At 39.2% G+C, this 16,404-nt stretch overlaps 1 protein-coding gene across 3 annotated transcripts in view; it reads left to right on the plus strand.

Annotated features, from left to right (window-relative positions):
* The window catches only part of RWDD3 (RWD domain containing 3), a 14,926-nt gene extending 1,094 nt beyond the window's left edge, over window positions 1-13,832 (plus strand). Inside the window, exons 2-4 of one of the 3 annotated variants that reach the window (XR_001886977.1) lie at window positions 10,727-11,231; window positions 13,034-13,149; window positions 13,248-13,832. Coding sequence is in view for 2 of the 3 variants with exons in the window: in XM_017879797.1 (XP_017735286.1) it covers window positions 10,727-11,214; window positions 13,034-13,149; window positions 13,248-13,362 (719 nt within the window). In the remaining variant the exon portion in view is untranslated. The remainder of the gene's footprint in view (window positions 1-10,726; window positions 11,232-13,033; window positions 13,150-13,247) is intronic. The other 2 variants (XM_017879797.1, XM_017879798.1) reach the window with 2 other exon arrangements.
* Window positions 13,833-16,404: the final 2,572 nt, after the last annotated feature.

Here is a 16,404-nt window from a genome sequence, read left to right on the forward strand (position 1 = left end):
ATACTTTTTTTTTTTTTTTAGGTGGAGTCTCGCTCTGTCCCCCAGGCTGGAGTGCAGTGACGCAATCTCGGCTCACTGCAAGCTCCGCCTCCCGGGTTCACGCCATTCTCCTGCCTCAGCCTCCGGAGTAACTGAGACTACAGAGTAGCTAGGACTACAGGCACCCGCCACCACGCCCGGCTAATTTTTTTTATTTTTAGTAGAGACGGGGTTTCACCGTGTTAGCCAGGATGGTCTGGATCTCCTGACCTCGTGATCCACCCGCCTCGGCCTCCCAAAGTGCTGGGATTACAGGCGTGAGCCACCGGCGCCTGGGTCTTCCGATACTTTTTTTTAAAAAACAAGCTCTTGAGAGCTTTATTAGTCGTTTAGCCCACATTTGTTGAATCCCTGCTGCCTGCAGACTTTGTCAAGGTTTCAAAGACACCGCTACCCATGGCCTCTAGGAGCTTACAGTGTAGAGAGGTTCTTTTGACTATTTTTTGATGATAGGTGAAACTTTCCCTGTATGTGGCTTCTATTGAGTAAAAAAAAAATGCCATTTAGGAGAAAGTACAGTGACTCAGCTTTCACTTAGCTTTCAGATACATTATGTACATGTTTGGGGCATGAGAGTTATCGTTCTAATGTTATATTGTAGCTACTATTAAAATTGACTTTCTGACCATAAATTGGTTAACCTTTAAGAAGGTTACCTTTAAGAAGGTAGTCTAGGCTGGGCGCGGTGGCTCAAGCCTGTAATCCCAGCACTCTGGGAGGCTGAGGCTGGTGGATCACCTGAGGTCAGGAGTTTGGGACCAGCCTGTCCAACAAGGCGAAACCCTGTCTCTACTAAAAGTACAAAAATTATCTGGGCGTGGTGGCATGTGCCTGTAATCCCCGCTACTCAGGAGGCTGAGGCAGGAAAATCACTTGAACCCGGGAGGCGGAGGTTGCAGGGAGCCAAGATCTCACCACTGCACTGCAGCCTGGGTACCGAGAGTGAAACTCTGTCTCAGGGAAAAAAAAAAAAAAGGTAGTCTGAAAATGGGCTGGATGTTGTGAGAAAACCATCTAAGATTAAGATCCTTCATGGTATCCATTGGATGTGTTATTCACTGAAGGACAGGGAGTTGACTTCCATTTATTCCTTCTTGCATTCATTCACTTACATCCACTCATGGGGCACTGTTATATTCCAGGCACTATGCACTTATTAGTGTAATGGAGTTGCTTTCTTTTTAGTGCCCAGCCTGACTTGTGTCTTTTGAAACAATTGTTTAAAATCCATGTGAAGGGATTTACTCACTTTTAGTGTTTTCTTGTCATCCCTCTTCTGATTGGATAATTCTTCACCCTCTCCCTCTCTGTCTCCACTGTTCTCTTTAGTGATAATTACTTCTGCCTGAGGCAGCTATTTGAAGAGATCATCAGTTTTCCTAAATTCCTTTATTATGGCTCAGTTGGGAATATCCTGGAAAAATGAACCTGCAATTTCCCATCACACCTTAAAGAACTGGTAATGGTCTGGGTCATTAGTACACAGCTGAGCATAAAACACTGCTGAAGGGTCAGAGAAAACCCAAAAATGTAAGCATAGAAAGAAAACAGTTTCTTAATCTTGAGAACACTGTGGACCCTTTATCTGCTGTTAAATTGAGCATGACTTTCAAGCCATGCCTCCTAATTAATTTAATTCAGTGTTCTGGCATCAGTAAGTAATTGAATTATAAAAGAATTCAGTGTAACAACTTAGGACATTTTGTTGCTGAGAGGTAGAACAATTCAGTGATTGAAATGGGGATGTTTGATGTTCACAACGTGGAATTAAGGGTAAGGTAAGGCCTTTTTTTTTTCTTTTTTTCCCATGGTTTTCATAACATCTTTTTACAGAGTAAGGACTTCTTTAACAGACCATAGTAAACATGCAGTAGACTGCTGGCTACCACTCACCATCACTGTCAGTTTGGGTTGGAGGATACACACCTGATACCAGAACACTCTAAACACCAGTTCTTTTCTGGCCTCCCCCAAATAAGGTTCTCCCTTTTGCTGCTGGAATCAGGAGAATGTTGCAGAGGAATTGCATTCCTGGTAACACGATAACCCAGCAAGACTCAGACTGCTAACCCAAGGATCAACTATTAAGGCCGTAAGATTGAAGAAGCCGAATAATTGGATTCCATTTAGCTGGACTAATTTTATGCTGAGAATTTCAGGGGATTTTATCTGCCTTTTGATCTCTTTACAATGGTTATAGTAAGCTCATAGTAAGAGGCATAACCATCTCTTAGGGGTGCAAATTAAGTAAGTCCCTACACTCTCATCTACAAGGGAGGGCTGTGGATAGACCCCATTAGGGATATTCTGTTTTCTTCTATGCATTGTAGTCAGTCCAGGTGCCAGATTTGATGGGGTGACCTGCCATGTCTGTGATACTTTAAATACATGTTACTTGATGAGGGTTACTATTGGTCTTATTTCACAGAGAAGATAACTGATACTTAGACTGGTTAAATAACCACCAGGCTCCAGGTGTATGGGCCTTTGCACTGCATCATGCTCCTTAATAGAGAGATGGGGCTGTTGCATCAGGAAAATAGTTCTTGGAAAGCAAGGAAATACTTGTCCAGAGAAAGAGATAATGAGCACCCAGAGAAAAGACATGAGTGTGAGCCAACTTATGTTCAGAACAGTCCCAAAGGGGAGTGTTTCTGCATGTATGTGTGGATCTATGAGAGGCGTGAGATTGGTGTTGTATCGCCATTTTCCTGATGGGGAAATTGAGTGACACAGATTATGTGGCCATAGTCAATGTTCATTTTATGTGGCAGTTGTGCTTCTGGAAATAATCTAACAGATAAAGTTGTAAGATGGGAGAATCCAATATCATGCAATATGTTTTCACAGAAGCTGCAGAGTGAATTTTTGTATTTTATCAACACTAATGTTCAGATTAGTTTGGACCCTTTTATAAAATAAATCGTGACTGTCACACATTGACCCCTCTAAATCTGCTCAGCTCGGTTTTCTGCTGATTGTCGGTATTGAGCTCACTTCTGTAAAACCGATGAGATTGCTACTTTTAGCTTCATTTATTTTAGGTTTTTTTTTCCTTCTAAAGCTACATTGAAACTTATGTAAAAATCCAGCTGAAGCATAAAACAAGCACTGGTGTATGCTTGCCTGGGAGCTGCCCGGGAGCAAGAGGAGACAGTCTTGTCTTATCAAATATGAGAGGGTGCTGGAGGTTTCTTAGTGGTTTTCTTCAAAGTTGTATGTTGAGGATATATAACAATTGCAAAGAAAAAAATACAAGTGTAGGGAAAGTCAGATGTATATGGTATGTAAATGATTTCTTAATGGGCTCTTAGTGAATCCTGAAGAACCCATTCTCTTCAGTTTTACCTTTTTAAAAAGTGTCTTCTGTTATTTGCATTTATAGAGTTTCTGTTGTGTGTTGTATTTTATGAAGTAGAATGAAACCTTAAATCTAGCATTAGTGTGAATTTGGAGTTCTAAAAGTTCAGCTTCTCTAGTTTGAATTTCTGTTTGGAATGTGGTTAGGAGCATACCTTTAGAATACATGAAAATAGCCTTGGACTTAGGAAATGTTAGTTTTCTGGGGGCAAGCCTTAAGTTTTCTAGGGCATAGATGTTTGTTGAGAATGATCAGTTTGTGAATTAAGCTTATTAACTAAAGTTTTGGGGGGCTATGGAGGGGCAGAGATTAGTGTTAGATTTAGAGCATAATTATTTTTCTGCTAATCACTGTTTCTAAGCTGTTAAAACCTTAAAGCAGATGGGGCAACTTTGTTTTCTTTTCATTATGGCAAAAAAAGAAAACAAAATCAGACTTACAGTGCATGTGTTATATGAAAATTCTGAGGCAAAAGGAGCCAGTTTAATTGCTTGTACAATGTCAAGCAGATGAGAAATGGAAGAGTACAATACATACTTCTAGAGTTTTCAGGAGAAAATGAGTTTTTAAAAGTATGTAATTTTATTGCCACATTAAATACCAGAAGAATGGAGGCTGTTACTGGGCTTTTCAGTTTCTTGTAGAGATGACAGTATCATTTTGTATAATCTTATTTTGCAGCTGGTGGGTAGGGGGATTTACCAAGACCAATCAGGAAGAATGCTAATCCTTTCCAGTTCTTAAAAGAACTAAGGCAGTTTTCTTCCAAACATGTAACTAGTATGGGGGTCACAGTTTTCTAATGTGAAAGTCAGGAGTTTCACCCATTGCTATTCTGTTTGCTGACTAGGACCAGAAAATAACACAGAGAAAAATGAAAATTGGTAAGGACTGACATGGCTGGTTCAATAGCTTTTCAAGACTTTCCCCCGGACTACCAACATGTTTCTTTCATGTGGTTTCCTGCACTAGAGAGGACCCAGTGGGTGTTTATATGGCACAGGTTGGAGAACACTATGGGTGGTCTCAGGGTCTTGATCAGAAAGGGATTCTTCAAAGTTTGCAGCATAGCATCTTGCTTCAGTGTGGATACATTGCCTTCTTCTGTAGTAAAATCTCTATCTCCTCCTTATAAGGACCCTTATGATTACATTCAGGGCTCACCTGGGTAATCCAGGATAATCCCCCCCATTAAAATCCTTAATTTAATCATGTCTGCAGAGACCCTCTTGCCATGTGAGGGAACATATTCACAGCTTCTGGGGAACAGAATGTACACATCTTTGGGCCCATTATTTAACACAGGTACCAGGGATTTCTGTACCTGTGAGATCCATGATTACAAGCTACTAGCACAATTCCAAAAGCTATATGACTGTAAAGTTTAAAAGGTTTTTTGTATCTCCCCATTTTGGTTGTTGTTTAAAAAGAAAATCAAGATATTTCAGTGCTGGAAAAATGTTAATTTAGTTTAACCACAATAATTCTGGGCATGAAAATACCATGAAATAAGTTTGAAATACCGTGGAAGTCATTAGGTAGGACTTAGGGAGGAACTGTGGAACTGGACAAAATTTTAGTAGACAGAAAGTTAAGGGCCTTCTTGGAGATAGTAGGAGCAAGAGGCAGAGATGGGACACCTGAGACTGAGGACATGGTATAAAACGGGTAATGAAGCAAAGAGTGAGGGGAGAGGAAGTCAGAGTGGTAGGCTGGCCCTAGGCGTTGCATGGAGGAATTTGTAATTCATTTCAGTCTGGGAGAGTGGTATTGGGATGATTTAGTGTGGGGAGAGGCAGGCGGCGAGGAGACCACTGTTGCAGAAGCCAGAGAAAGGCCTGAATTAGGAGGATGGAAGGGAGAGAAATTCTGGAGGACTTGTGGGATTTGGCAGTTGAATGCTAGGTATGAAAGGAGGGAAAAAAAAAGTGGAAGGCAGCTTTAAGATTTTATGCCTAGGCCAGGTGTTGTGAGTCACACCTGTAATCCCAGCACTTTGAGAGGCCAAGGCAGGCAGATCACCTGATGTCAGGTGTTTGAGACCAGCCTGACCAACATGGTGAAACTCCATCTCTACTAAAAACACAAAAATGAGCCAGGTGTGGTGGCGGGCACATGTAATCCTGGCTACTTGGGAGGCTGAGGCAGGCCAATTGCTTGGACCTGGGAGGCGGAGGTTGCAGTGAGCCGAGATCACACCACTGCACTCCAGCCTGGGCAACAGAGCAAGACTCCATCTCAAAAAAAAAAAAAAAAAAAAAAAAAGTCTAGAAAACTGGAAGAAGAAAGTTGTTTGTGGAATTATGCTTTAGAGAATGCCTGCCATTTAGGGGTTTAGGAAAAGTAGAAAAACAGTGCAGCGATGAGCAGGGATGTAGGAAAAGAACCAGGACACTGGTGTCTGGGAGGTAAGGGAAGAGAATTTTGAGACTGGTTCAGCAGGTTCAGAAGCTATAGAAGGGTAGGACTGGATAAGGGCCACAGAATGTGGCTATGTCAGGGGTGCCCAAAGCACCCTCACACTCGGTGATTTGCCAGAAGCACTTATAGGACCCGGAAAAACTGTTATATTCGTGGTTGCAGTTTGTTGCAGCATAAGAATACAGACTAAAATGAACAAAGAAAGAGTTGCATGAAATGAAGTCCAGGAGAAACTGGGAGCAAGTGTCCAGGCGTCTCCTCCAGTAGGGTCACACAGACATGCTGAATTTTCTTAGCAATCATGTGTAACAACATGTGACTTGTGTTCCCAACCAGGACAGCTCATTTGAGCCTCCTTGTCAGAATTTTAATTGGGGTCAATCTTGTCAGCATGTAATACTTACGTGACTCATTTCAGCTACTCAGACTCCAGTCTCTAGAGCAAGAAGATTTACCATAAATCACATTTTTAGCCTAAATCCTTTAATCAGACTGTGTGGTCCAACACTTCAGGCATACAAAAAAAAAAAAAAAAAAAAGAATAAATAAAAAATAAAGCCCACACTCTTTTGTTTTGAGATGGAGTCTCACTCTGTCGCCCAGGCTGGAGTGCAGTGACATGATCTCTGCTCACTTTAAGCTTCACCTCCTGATAGAACCCACACTCTTAACAGGTAGAATGTTACCAGGACTCTTAGCTCAGCTCTTAGGAGCCAGCCATGGGCCAGTCCTGAAGACAGGCTGTTCGTGGGAATGTGCATAATTTGAGCACCCTACTCCTGCTGAGTTTTCTCTTTCTTGCACAATGGTAATTAGGAGGTCATTGGTAACATTTGAGAAAGGAGCTTCAGAGACAAGGTATGTCGGAAGCCACGGTACAAGTAGTTGCGAAGAGAGTAGAGAGTGGCTTGTGGGAAAATGGATGAGAGAATTATATTTTAAGAAGACTGCAGATGAAAGGATAGAGAATGATAGGTCAGTAGCTTAAGGGAATTAGTAGCACTGAATTTTTTTTTTCATACAAGAAGATAAATATTTTCTTAGTAGAGGAGAGGAATAATTAGAGGGAGGGTTAGAAAATGCAAGTACTGCCCAGGTGTGGTGGCACACCAACTGTAACCCTAGCACTTTGGGAGGCCAATATGGGAGGATTGCTTGAGGCCAGGAGTTCAACACCAGCCTGGGCAACATAGCAAGGCCCCCATCTCTACAAAAAATAATAATAATAATTAGCCAGGCATGATTACATGCCTGTAATCTCAGCTACTCAGGAGGCTGAGGTGGGAGGACTGTTTGAGCCCAGGAGATCAACACTGCAGTGAGTCATGATCATCCCACTACACTCTAGTCTGGGTGACAGAGTGAGACCCAGTCTCAAAAAGCAAACAAAAACAAAAAAACAAGCACAAGACCAGTGATAGGGTTTCCTGTGGAAGGGAGGAGGACACTTCTTTCTCAGATAAAATAGTGAAAAAGGGCAAGATGATTAAAAATAAAAAAAGTGTAATCAAGTAGCCCAGCAGTTCCTAGGTAGCAATGACAACTGCGGTTCCTTGGTCACTAGCACACTTCCATGGATTCAGCCAGTAAGGAGACAGTGAACCCAGATGGATTTGGACAGTCACTGCTTAGTGCACAGCAGGCAGCATTAGCTTCGTGTTCACATTGATTCTCCTTGTCCCCCAAGTTCAATGGTGTGATGTGGAGGTAGACTGCGGTGCATACTATGCATTCAGTGGGTCTTTGTTATAGCTGAGGGGCAGTGAGCTTAGGAACCCTCTGGTCTTATGAGGGGGCTGCTAGTGATCCTGCTCAATCTTTGTCCTGAAGGAGTATGTTACCTTATGTTGCTTAGGAAACAAATCTGCCCCCTGACCTGGAGGAGAAACTCTAGCTTCCAAGGCTGTCGGTTATACAAATGTCCTTGAACAAAGCTGTTGATGTCCTTTTTTCAGAAGGCATTTAGAAATGCTAGATTGTAGCCGTCTGACCTGCACACACTGACCTAGCAATGGATGAGAGATGTACACTGACACAGATATTTTGCCTGTCAGTGTGGCTAAGGGGGTTCTGCTCCTGAATCTGCAGTGTGGGCCCCAATAAGCTGGCAAAGTTCACATTTATTTAGTACAGATTAAATGACAAAGGCCACGAGTAAACACCACTAGTGGGTAATTAACATTGCCATCCCCTCACCCACCCCCAGTAGAGAGCAGTCATGCAACCATGGAAAATAAAAGGTTGGTTTTAGGACCACATGAGTAAACAAGTTATTTAGGTAAACTCCCCCACATTCCCTTGTTATTTGCTCTTTTGCTATCAACTCAAGGTAAAGAGGATTAGGCTGCTTTCAGCCAAATCTTTTACTGAAGCTATGCAAAACCCCAGCCTTCCAAGAAGGTTTGTGACTATTTCCTATAACTGTGTTTTAATTTTTCTTCTACAGTTTTTCCCACCACCCTGACTGAACTCCCACTCCAGATCCCTGGAGAATTATCTACCAACACAGACATTTATGTTTATATAAATTATATGTACATGTATATGTATGCATATTTATGAATAAAGATGAATAAAGAAATGTTTAGGTGTAGAAGAGAAGTCAAGGAAGATCACTTGGGATATATCCCCGCTCTCGTGTTCTGAAACACTGGATTGAGTCAATATGATGGGATCTGTGTCTTACCTATCATTTTCCCTCAGAGACTAGTACAGTGCCTTGAGCTTAGTAGGTGTTCAGTGAATGTTGAATGATGAATGATTGAAGATCTTTAAAAGTTCTCCTCCTCCTTGAAGAGAGAGTGTCAACTCTCTAGATGATTACTAGAAAGTTTATTCAGCCTAAATGGTCATGTGTTGTCTGCAGTTCTGTTTGTAATGTCTGTTTTACATATTGAAATGTACTGTTTTAACATAGGCAGCCTGCTGTAACAATAAAATATATTTTTAAAAAGGATAAGTACTTAGGCTGGGTGTGGTGGCTCATGCCTGTAATCCCACCACTTCGGGAGGCCAAGGTGGGCGGATCACCTGAGGTCAGGAGTTTGAGACCAGCCTAGCTAACATAGAAAAATCCTGTCTCTACTAAAAATACAAAAATTAGCTGGGCATGGTGGCACATGGCTGTAATCCCAGCTACTCTGGAGGCTGAGGCAGGAGAATCTCCTGAACCTGGGAGGCGGAGGTAGCAGTGAGCTGAGATCGTGCCACTGCACTCCAGTCTGGGCGACAGAGTGAGACTCTGTCTCAAAAAAAAAAAAAAAAAAAAAAAAAAAAAAAAAAAAAAAAGGGTTTTTAAAAAAAAAAATGGGTTTTGGGGGAAGTAAAAAGGATAATTTGGAAAATTTTTCTTCTAAAATACACCTATTTATAACGGTTAACTGTGTTTCCAGATGATGTCCTAAAATAGTCGTTCCTTGCAGCTGGTACTGAAGAGTGTCTGAAAGAAAAACTCTATAACAGATGTATCTGGTCCTGTATGAATCAATGTCTGTAGCAGTGGCTTTTACATATGTGGAATCACACATGGCTGTAATCCCAGCTACTCTGGAGGCTGAGGCAGGAGAATCTCCTGAACCTGGGAGGCGGAGGTAGCAGTGAGCTGAGATCGTGCCACTGCACTCCAGTCTGGGCGACAGAGTGAGACTCTGTCTCAAAAAAAAAAAAAAAAAAAAAGTAACAGAAGAAGAAGGGATTTTGAGAAACATAATGGGTTTTGGAGGAATGTACAAAGTTACATTTGGAAAATTTTTCTTCTAAAATACACCTATTTATAACGGTTAACTGTGTTTCCAGATGATGTCCTAAAATAGTCGTTCCTTGCAGCTGGTACTGAAGAGTGTCTGAAAGAAAAACTCTATAACAGATGTATCTGGTCCTGTATGAATCAATGTCTGTAGCAGTGGCTTTTACATATGTGGAATCAGAAGGCTAGGAAGCAGTTTTAATGTTCCGTTCTTTAAATTGGGGATACATTCAGGTTTCAGTTGCTGAGGCTGTTGAGCAGCAGTCCAGGTATGAAAATGGGAAAGATTTGACTGCTTCTCTCATTCAGAGGAATAAAGCAAAGGCACATGCAGAGGGAAGTAGGGGTGGAGAGAGGCAAGTTAGCTTCAGAGAGATTTATTTGCACCCAGTTCTGTTCTACTCAGCCTGACGTTTTATCATCTTTTTGAAAAGTGGCGTGAAGTGGTGTGGAACACATCAGAGGGTGAAGCCGAGCAAATCTGAAAGACAGCAGAGGATTTCATATGATATCCTATGTGTGCTTTCCCTTCCTTCTTAGGAGCTGGAAGAAGCAGAATTGATGTCCACTCAATTTCAGTTCATCTTGCCACCTTTATGTTACACTGATACTAATGTATTTGAAATAAGAAGAGAACATTCCAGGCAGTTACTGTGTCACATGCAGTCATCAGTTTCTCTGCAACCCTACAACCACAGGGGATTCCATTGTTTGCTTTGACTTGGACTTCCCATAAAATGACTTTCGTTGGATTTAGTGTATAATTTTTAAATTAATTACTGATTTTGTATATACATGGTATTGTATCTTTGAAAGCGCATAGGAGTTTATTAGGGATTTCAGAATTATCAACTAAGTCTGGCTAGAAAAAAAATTATCTGATGAAAAACCTTTCTGGTAACTTAATAAAAATGGGGTGATAGCAAGTGTAAATGCCAGTTAAGTCCTGGGCGCTGGTGTGTGTGAACACGTGAATACATGTGTATGGTTGAAGGAAATAATTTGTGAATCATAGCTTTCCTAGTATTACGTGTCCCTTCATAAAATAGCTCAAAGTTTTCTCATGAAAAATAGACATTTGAGACAAAAGTTTGAACTTCCTAGTGTTCCATTCAAATTAAATAATGTACAGCTAATGATTATTTTTGGATGCCTTTCAGAGACAGATGGGACCGTGTTCAGAATTCACACAAAAGCTGAAGGATTTATGGATGCGGATATACCTCTGGAATTGGTGTTCCATTTGCCAGTCAATTATCCTTCATGTCTGCCTGGTATCTCGGTTAACTCTGAACGGTTGACCAGGGCCCAGTGTGTGACTGTGAAAGAGAAGTTACTTGAGCAAGCAGAGAGCCTTATGTCGGAGCCTATGGTTCATGAGCTGGTTCTCTGGATTCAGCAGAATCTTAGGCATATCCTCAACCAACCAGAAACTGGCAGTGGCAATGAAAAGTGTACTTTTTCAACAAGCACGACCATGAATGATGGATTGTGGATAACTCTTTTGCATTTAGATCACATGAGAGCAAAGACTAAATATGTCAAAACTGTGGAGAAGTGGGCTTCAGATTTAAGGCTGACAGGAAGACTGATGTTCATGGGTAAAATAATACTGATTTTACTACAGGGAGACAGAAACAACCTCAAGGTGCCAAAAAGTTAAATGTTGAGTATGAATCTGGCTATTTTCTGCTTAAAATGGTGTGTCTTTAAGTGTGTTTTGTAACAATGGGATAGATTAATTATTAAGATGTTTCTGCTTTCATTATTATCATCTTAATGGATGTTCCTTTTCTTTTTAAAGAATGTCTGACTGCTAATTACAAGTACAAACTTGCAAAGCTTGAAGAATAAGATTACATTTTAAAAATCATGTTACTTAATAAAGTGACAGGTTATTTTAAAAGCTCTGTGGCACATGAGTGTTTGTTTCTGTAATTAGCTATGAGCTTGAACTTTATAAATGTGCACGAAAAGTTTGTGCATATTAATACTTCTTCCCTTACTTTGGCACAGCAAGGTGTGTATTTGTGGATAGTCTGCAAGATTTGTAACTTTCTGGCTGTTAAAAATACATTCTGACACTTTAATTTGGTATCTATAATACCTGGAAACAGGAGCTTGTCTGTTATAACTGAGATTTCATGTTAGTAGAAGTAGAATCATTAGGGCTGTCAACTTGTCACCTCCTACCTAACTTTTGCTTTCCACCTGACTTATCTCAGCAATTGCTTTCAAAATCATCATCATCTTCAGATTTTTCAAGTTCTTATTCTTATCTCATCTGACCTGTTTTAGGTGAGACAAGATGAGGAAAACTTTTTTATATTTTAAATCTTAGAAGAGCTACAAATCACTTAATAGGTTTTATACTTTCAGATAGGTTAGGTCACGAATAATTACATTTGAATTCATTTAAGACAAATTTAGTGTGAACAGCCTATAATCTTAAAGATTTGTAGAATAATGACCTAGTTTTTTCATGATGGGCTCTTACCACAAAACTACTTTGGCATTTGGTTAACCAGACTCATGCTGGGTTACAGTATATAGATACAACAGTAATTCAGATTTAATACATATCTTGGATTGGAGCTGACTGAGGAACCTCTTGTTTTAAAGTGATTTGTAGTATATCTATAACATTTGATCCTTTTGGGTAGAATAATAGCTGACAAAAAATAAATACAAATTAATTTTCTTGCTCATCTTTACCTAAAAGGCTCAGATTTCTCTTTAAGCCAGCTCAGGAATATTAAGCTAAACACAGCTATTTTGCAGATGTTGTTACTCGGATTGAAACATCAATTAATTAACAAGTATTTATTTATATTTACTAGAACCCTGCTAATGTAGAGAAATAATACTTTTTTAGGATATCTTTTTTCAGCTCTTTCTAAAATGTCATTTTATATAAATTTCTCATATTTTTATAAGATTGTATACTAGGATTGAGGATGTATAGGTACGTATTTATAGATGCTATCAATTTGGAATGATAAGTGCTGTGTGCCTGGTAATGTCATTTAGCTGCTGAATTTGTAATAGAACAGTGGCTTGTGCTTTCAAGTGTGCCGTGGCGCTATATCCAGTTACTCCTCTAGTACTTTGCATGTATTATTTCATTTAATCAGTACAACTTCCCCATGAGGTAGATCCTCCCATTTTATGGAGAAGGCAACTGAGCCACAGAGGATTTAAGTAACCAGCCCAGAGTAAGAACTGGTAGGCAGTTCAATCCAGATTTAAACTTGGGGAGTTGGATTATATTGTTCTTTACTCCTGTATCCACCACTACATTATTCTGCCAAGTACGTAAAACAAGTATGTAAAATTCTTACTGCTTGATTTAAAAAGGGGGTATTCTTTAAGCATGAAAATAAGCCTACAGGTTTATGACTCCTTTACAACTAGGACTTTGAGATTCAGAGTAAGATACGTATTTAATGTACTGATTTATTATTTAGGAGTACCTGATTCTTCAGAAAACCTCCAAAGTAGATGTGGACTCAAGTGGAAAGAAATGCAAAGAGAAAATGATTAGTGTGCTGTTTGAAACAAAAGTACAGACAGAACACAAAAGGTATAATTTAGTACTATTGCAGATGGAAAAGCAACTGAATCGATAATTATACTCTGACAAATCTAGGCATATTCATGAGTTTCTCTTGTATAATGCAGGTTTCTGGCATTTGAAGTCAAAGAGTATTCAGCGTTGGATGAATTACAAAAGGAATTTGAAACTGCAGGACTTAAGAAGCTTTTCTCCGAATTTGTACTTGCGCTGGTAAAATGAAATGGAAGACAGGAATCTTTTAGTAAAATAGCAGTGTTTTTTGTTGTTTTTGCATTGGATTTTGGGAGTGGTTAATTGAAATAGTCACCAGGGAGCAATTTTAGTTTCTCTGAAGCAAAATGATAGGCATCATTCTAACTTCAGGAACAAAAGCCAGTTCTGTTTTATGAAATATTAAACATGAAGAAAACTTGTATATTCTAATGTTTGCCAGGAAAGACTAGGTTCAGTAGATGAGACATTATTTAAAAGACACATTTAAAATACAGTAAATGAGCACTTGTTTTATAGACAATATTTGTTTGGAACTATGTAATTTTCTGGCTAATTTTCTTATAACTAAATGATTTTTTAAAAAGAGATTTGTTTTCATGTTTACTTTTTTTATGTTTATATTTTTAGCATTTGATCACCATTTTCCCCCATCCAGCTTATGTCTAATGTTTTAATAAATGTTAAGAAAACTATAACACCGATTTTTTTTATGGAATTACATAAATTGTTAGTTTAAATACAAAGTTCTATAGAACCAGATTTACAGTTGCTTTTTGAGGGTGTTTTAGAATAGCATGATACTTGCTAGCCTTAGGACTAGAGGTTTGATTCCAGTTAAAATTCTTATTTGAAAAATTGAACTTCTTGTTTTATACGAAGAGAAATGTTCATACAGAATGAACCTGGCTTGCTGGATGGAGAAAATTATATAAAATACTATTTTATTTCTTATGAAATCTGTCAAAACATGGTAAAATATATTTATCATGAACTGATGAGAGAAGAAGCCATAAAACTTATATTAAAATCTCTAATAAAATATAAGTAGACATTTATATCTCAGAAAGGATATTTGTACGCATGAAGCCACCTGGGCTGCTAAAATAAGGGGCTGAGTCATGGAAGAAAGGCCAAGTGAATCCCTTTCACTGCCACCTATGAAGTATAGTGATATCATTATACAATTATAACTGATGGGGGAGGGAAGTGAGGAGAATGTGGCATGCTGAACAGTGTTTCTTGATTGTAGTGTTCTGTGATGATGTCAGTTCAATCTGATTGTCTTATTTTCAGGTACCTTTGTAATGTAATTATACCTATCTGTTGATTATTTTATGGGTTTCTTTCATGAGGAGATGTTCAGTTTATTTACTCTCATTCTAGTATGTTGATGTGTGTGTGTGTGTGTGTGTGTGCGTGTGTGCGTGTTTTGGAGAACTGGTAAATGTAGTTAGATTATTCTATGGCAAGAGCATGTAGAGCAAGGAGAAGCTACCCTTCTGGTACGCAGAAAATAGGCTTGAAAATTTGGGGTTGCTCATTATTACCCCTTCATTTGATTTACTGAAGTTTCAGTGAAAATTAACATAATGAAAAAGAAAAGAGTGGAGAATATTGGCCATGTGGTTGAGATGGATTGAGGGGATCATGATACAATATTTTACCTTGACTCTTCTCTGCAAAAATATCTTCCTGCTTATGCTTTTCTGGTGCCCTTTAGCCTTTCATCCTCCAATTTGACTCTTTACAGAAGAGCTTGAATCAGATCAACTTGAATGTTTGCTGTAATGACTTTCTCCAACTTAGTGATATTTCTATCTGCTAAAATTATTTTTAAAAAGTATTGGTTATTATTACTTTCTTAGATGTTTACATCTAAGTCTTTCACAGATACACACACATCAGAATAGAAAACTAAATCTTGACAGAGTTAGCGATTTATATAAATGTAATTTGACCTTTGGATAAAAGAAAATTTTAAATTATATACCAAAAGCTAGGAGTCTCTTTGGTATTTCTTTAGTATTAGAGGAAGAGACTCTTAATTATTTCCATTGATATTTTGCCTCAAACTCTACTGCTTTCTTTTCAGCTTGAGATACTTATGAAAAGATAATTAAGACTTCTGCTTCAGTGATGGCGGACCAGCTTTTCACTGAAGAAAACTAAAAACAAAATATAAAACACATCCTCTTAAAAAGAATCAAAGTCAATAAGACAGTGAAAATTGGGCTAAATCCTGGAGGGGAGAGGAATTCAGAGAAGTAAACCTAGAACTTAGGGCTGTTTCTTCCTATGGGTACATTTGCCACCCTGCAATAGTCAGCTGAAGGGCTGAGTTCATTTTTGTCAGCTTGAAGATCTAGGGAGTAAATTTGGGGTCTGGAGGATAAAGCAGGTGGGGCCAAGAGGTAGGACCCCCAAAGGACTACACTGTGTTAATAAAGGTGAACTGTACATAAACCAATTGTCCTAGACTATAGGTAAGGTTTGAGAATTCTTGGATGAAAGTCTCTGTGATTCTAATACTCTCAAGTCCTCCAAATCTTTGAAGGAAGCTAACATCTTCCTAAGGCCTCAAATTATATCTATGAATTATTTTAAAATTTAGTATCTAGCAAATGATCAGAGGTAACTGGATACATGAAGAGACAAGATAGAAACAGCAGAAAAAACAGGCAATAGAAATGATTGTGGTAGCTCACGTCTGTAATCCCAGGAACTTGTGAGGCTGAGGTGCGTAGATCACTTGAACTCAGGAGTTCAAAACCAGCCTGGATAATGTGGTGAAACATGTCTCTGCAAAAAATACATAAACTGTTAGCTGGCATGGTGGCATGCGCCTGTAGTCCCAGCTACTCAGGAGACTGAGGCAGGAGAATGGCCTGAACCCAGGAGGGGAGCTTGCAGTGAGCTGAGATCATACCACTGTACTCCAGCCTGGGCAACAGAGTGAGACTCCATCTCAAAAAAAAAAAAAAAAAAAAAAAAGATAATTATTTGCAGAAGAGTGCATGGCTTTGATTAAAATCTTAAGGCTCTGTTGGGCTTGTGAGTTCTCTAATATAGCATCGTTATAGGCCATAACTATATTGAGCACCATTGGATCTTAAGGGTCATAAAGCCCAAGTAGCCCAGCTTCATTATAGTCTGGATCTGTAGCTTATTATTTTGCTCTGGGCCCCACTCAAAACAGGCAACTCCAAGAATTAATCAGTAAGTAGGTCAGAGTATACATTCAAATATGAGATATATTGCCACCAAAAT

The sequence above is a fragment of the Rhinopithecus bieti genome, unplaced genomic scaffold (genome assembly GCF_001698545.2).
Source record: "Rhinopithecus bieti isolate Rb0 unplaced genomic scaffold, ASM169854v2 scaffold_11919, whole genome shotgun sequence".
NCBI classification, from domain to species: domain Eukaryota; kingdom Metazoa; phylum Chordata; class Mammalia; order Primates; family Cercopithecidae; genus Rhinopithecus; species Rhinopithecus bieti.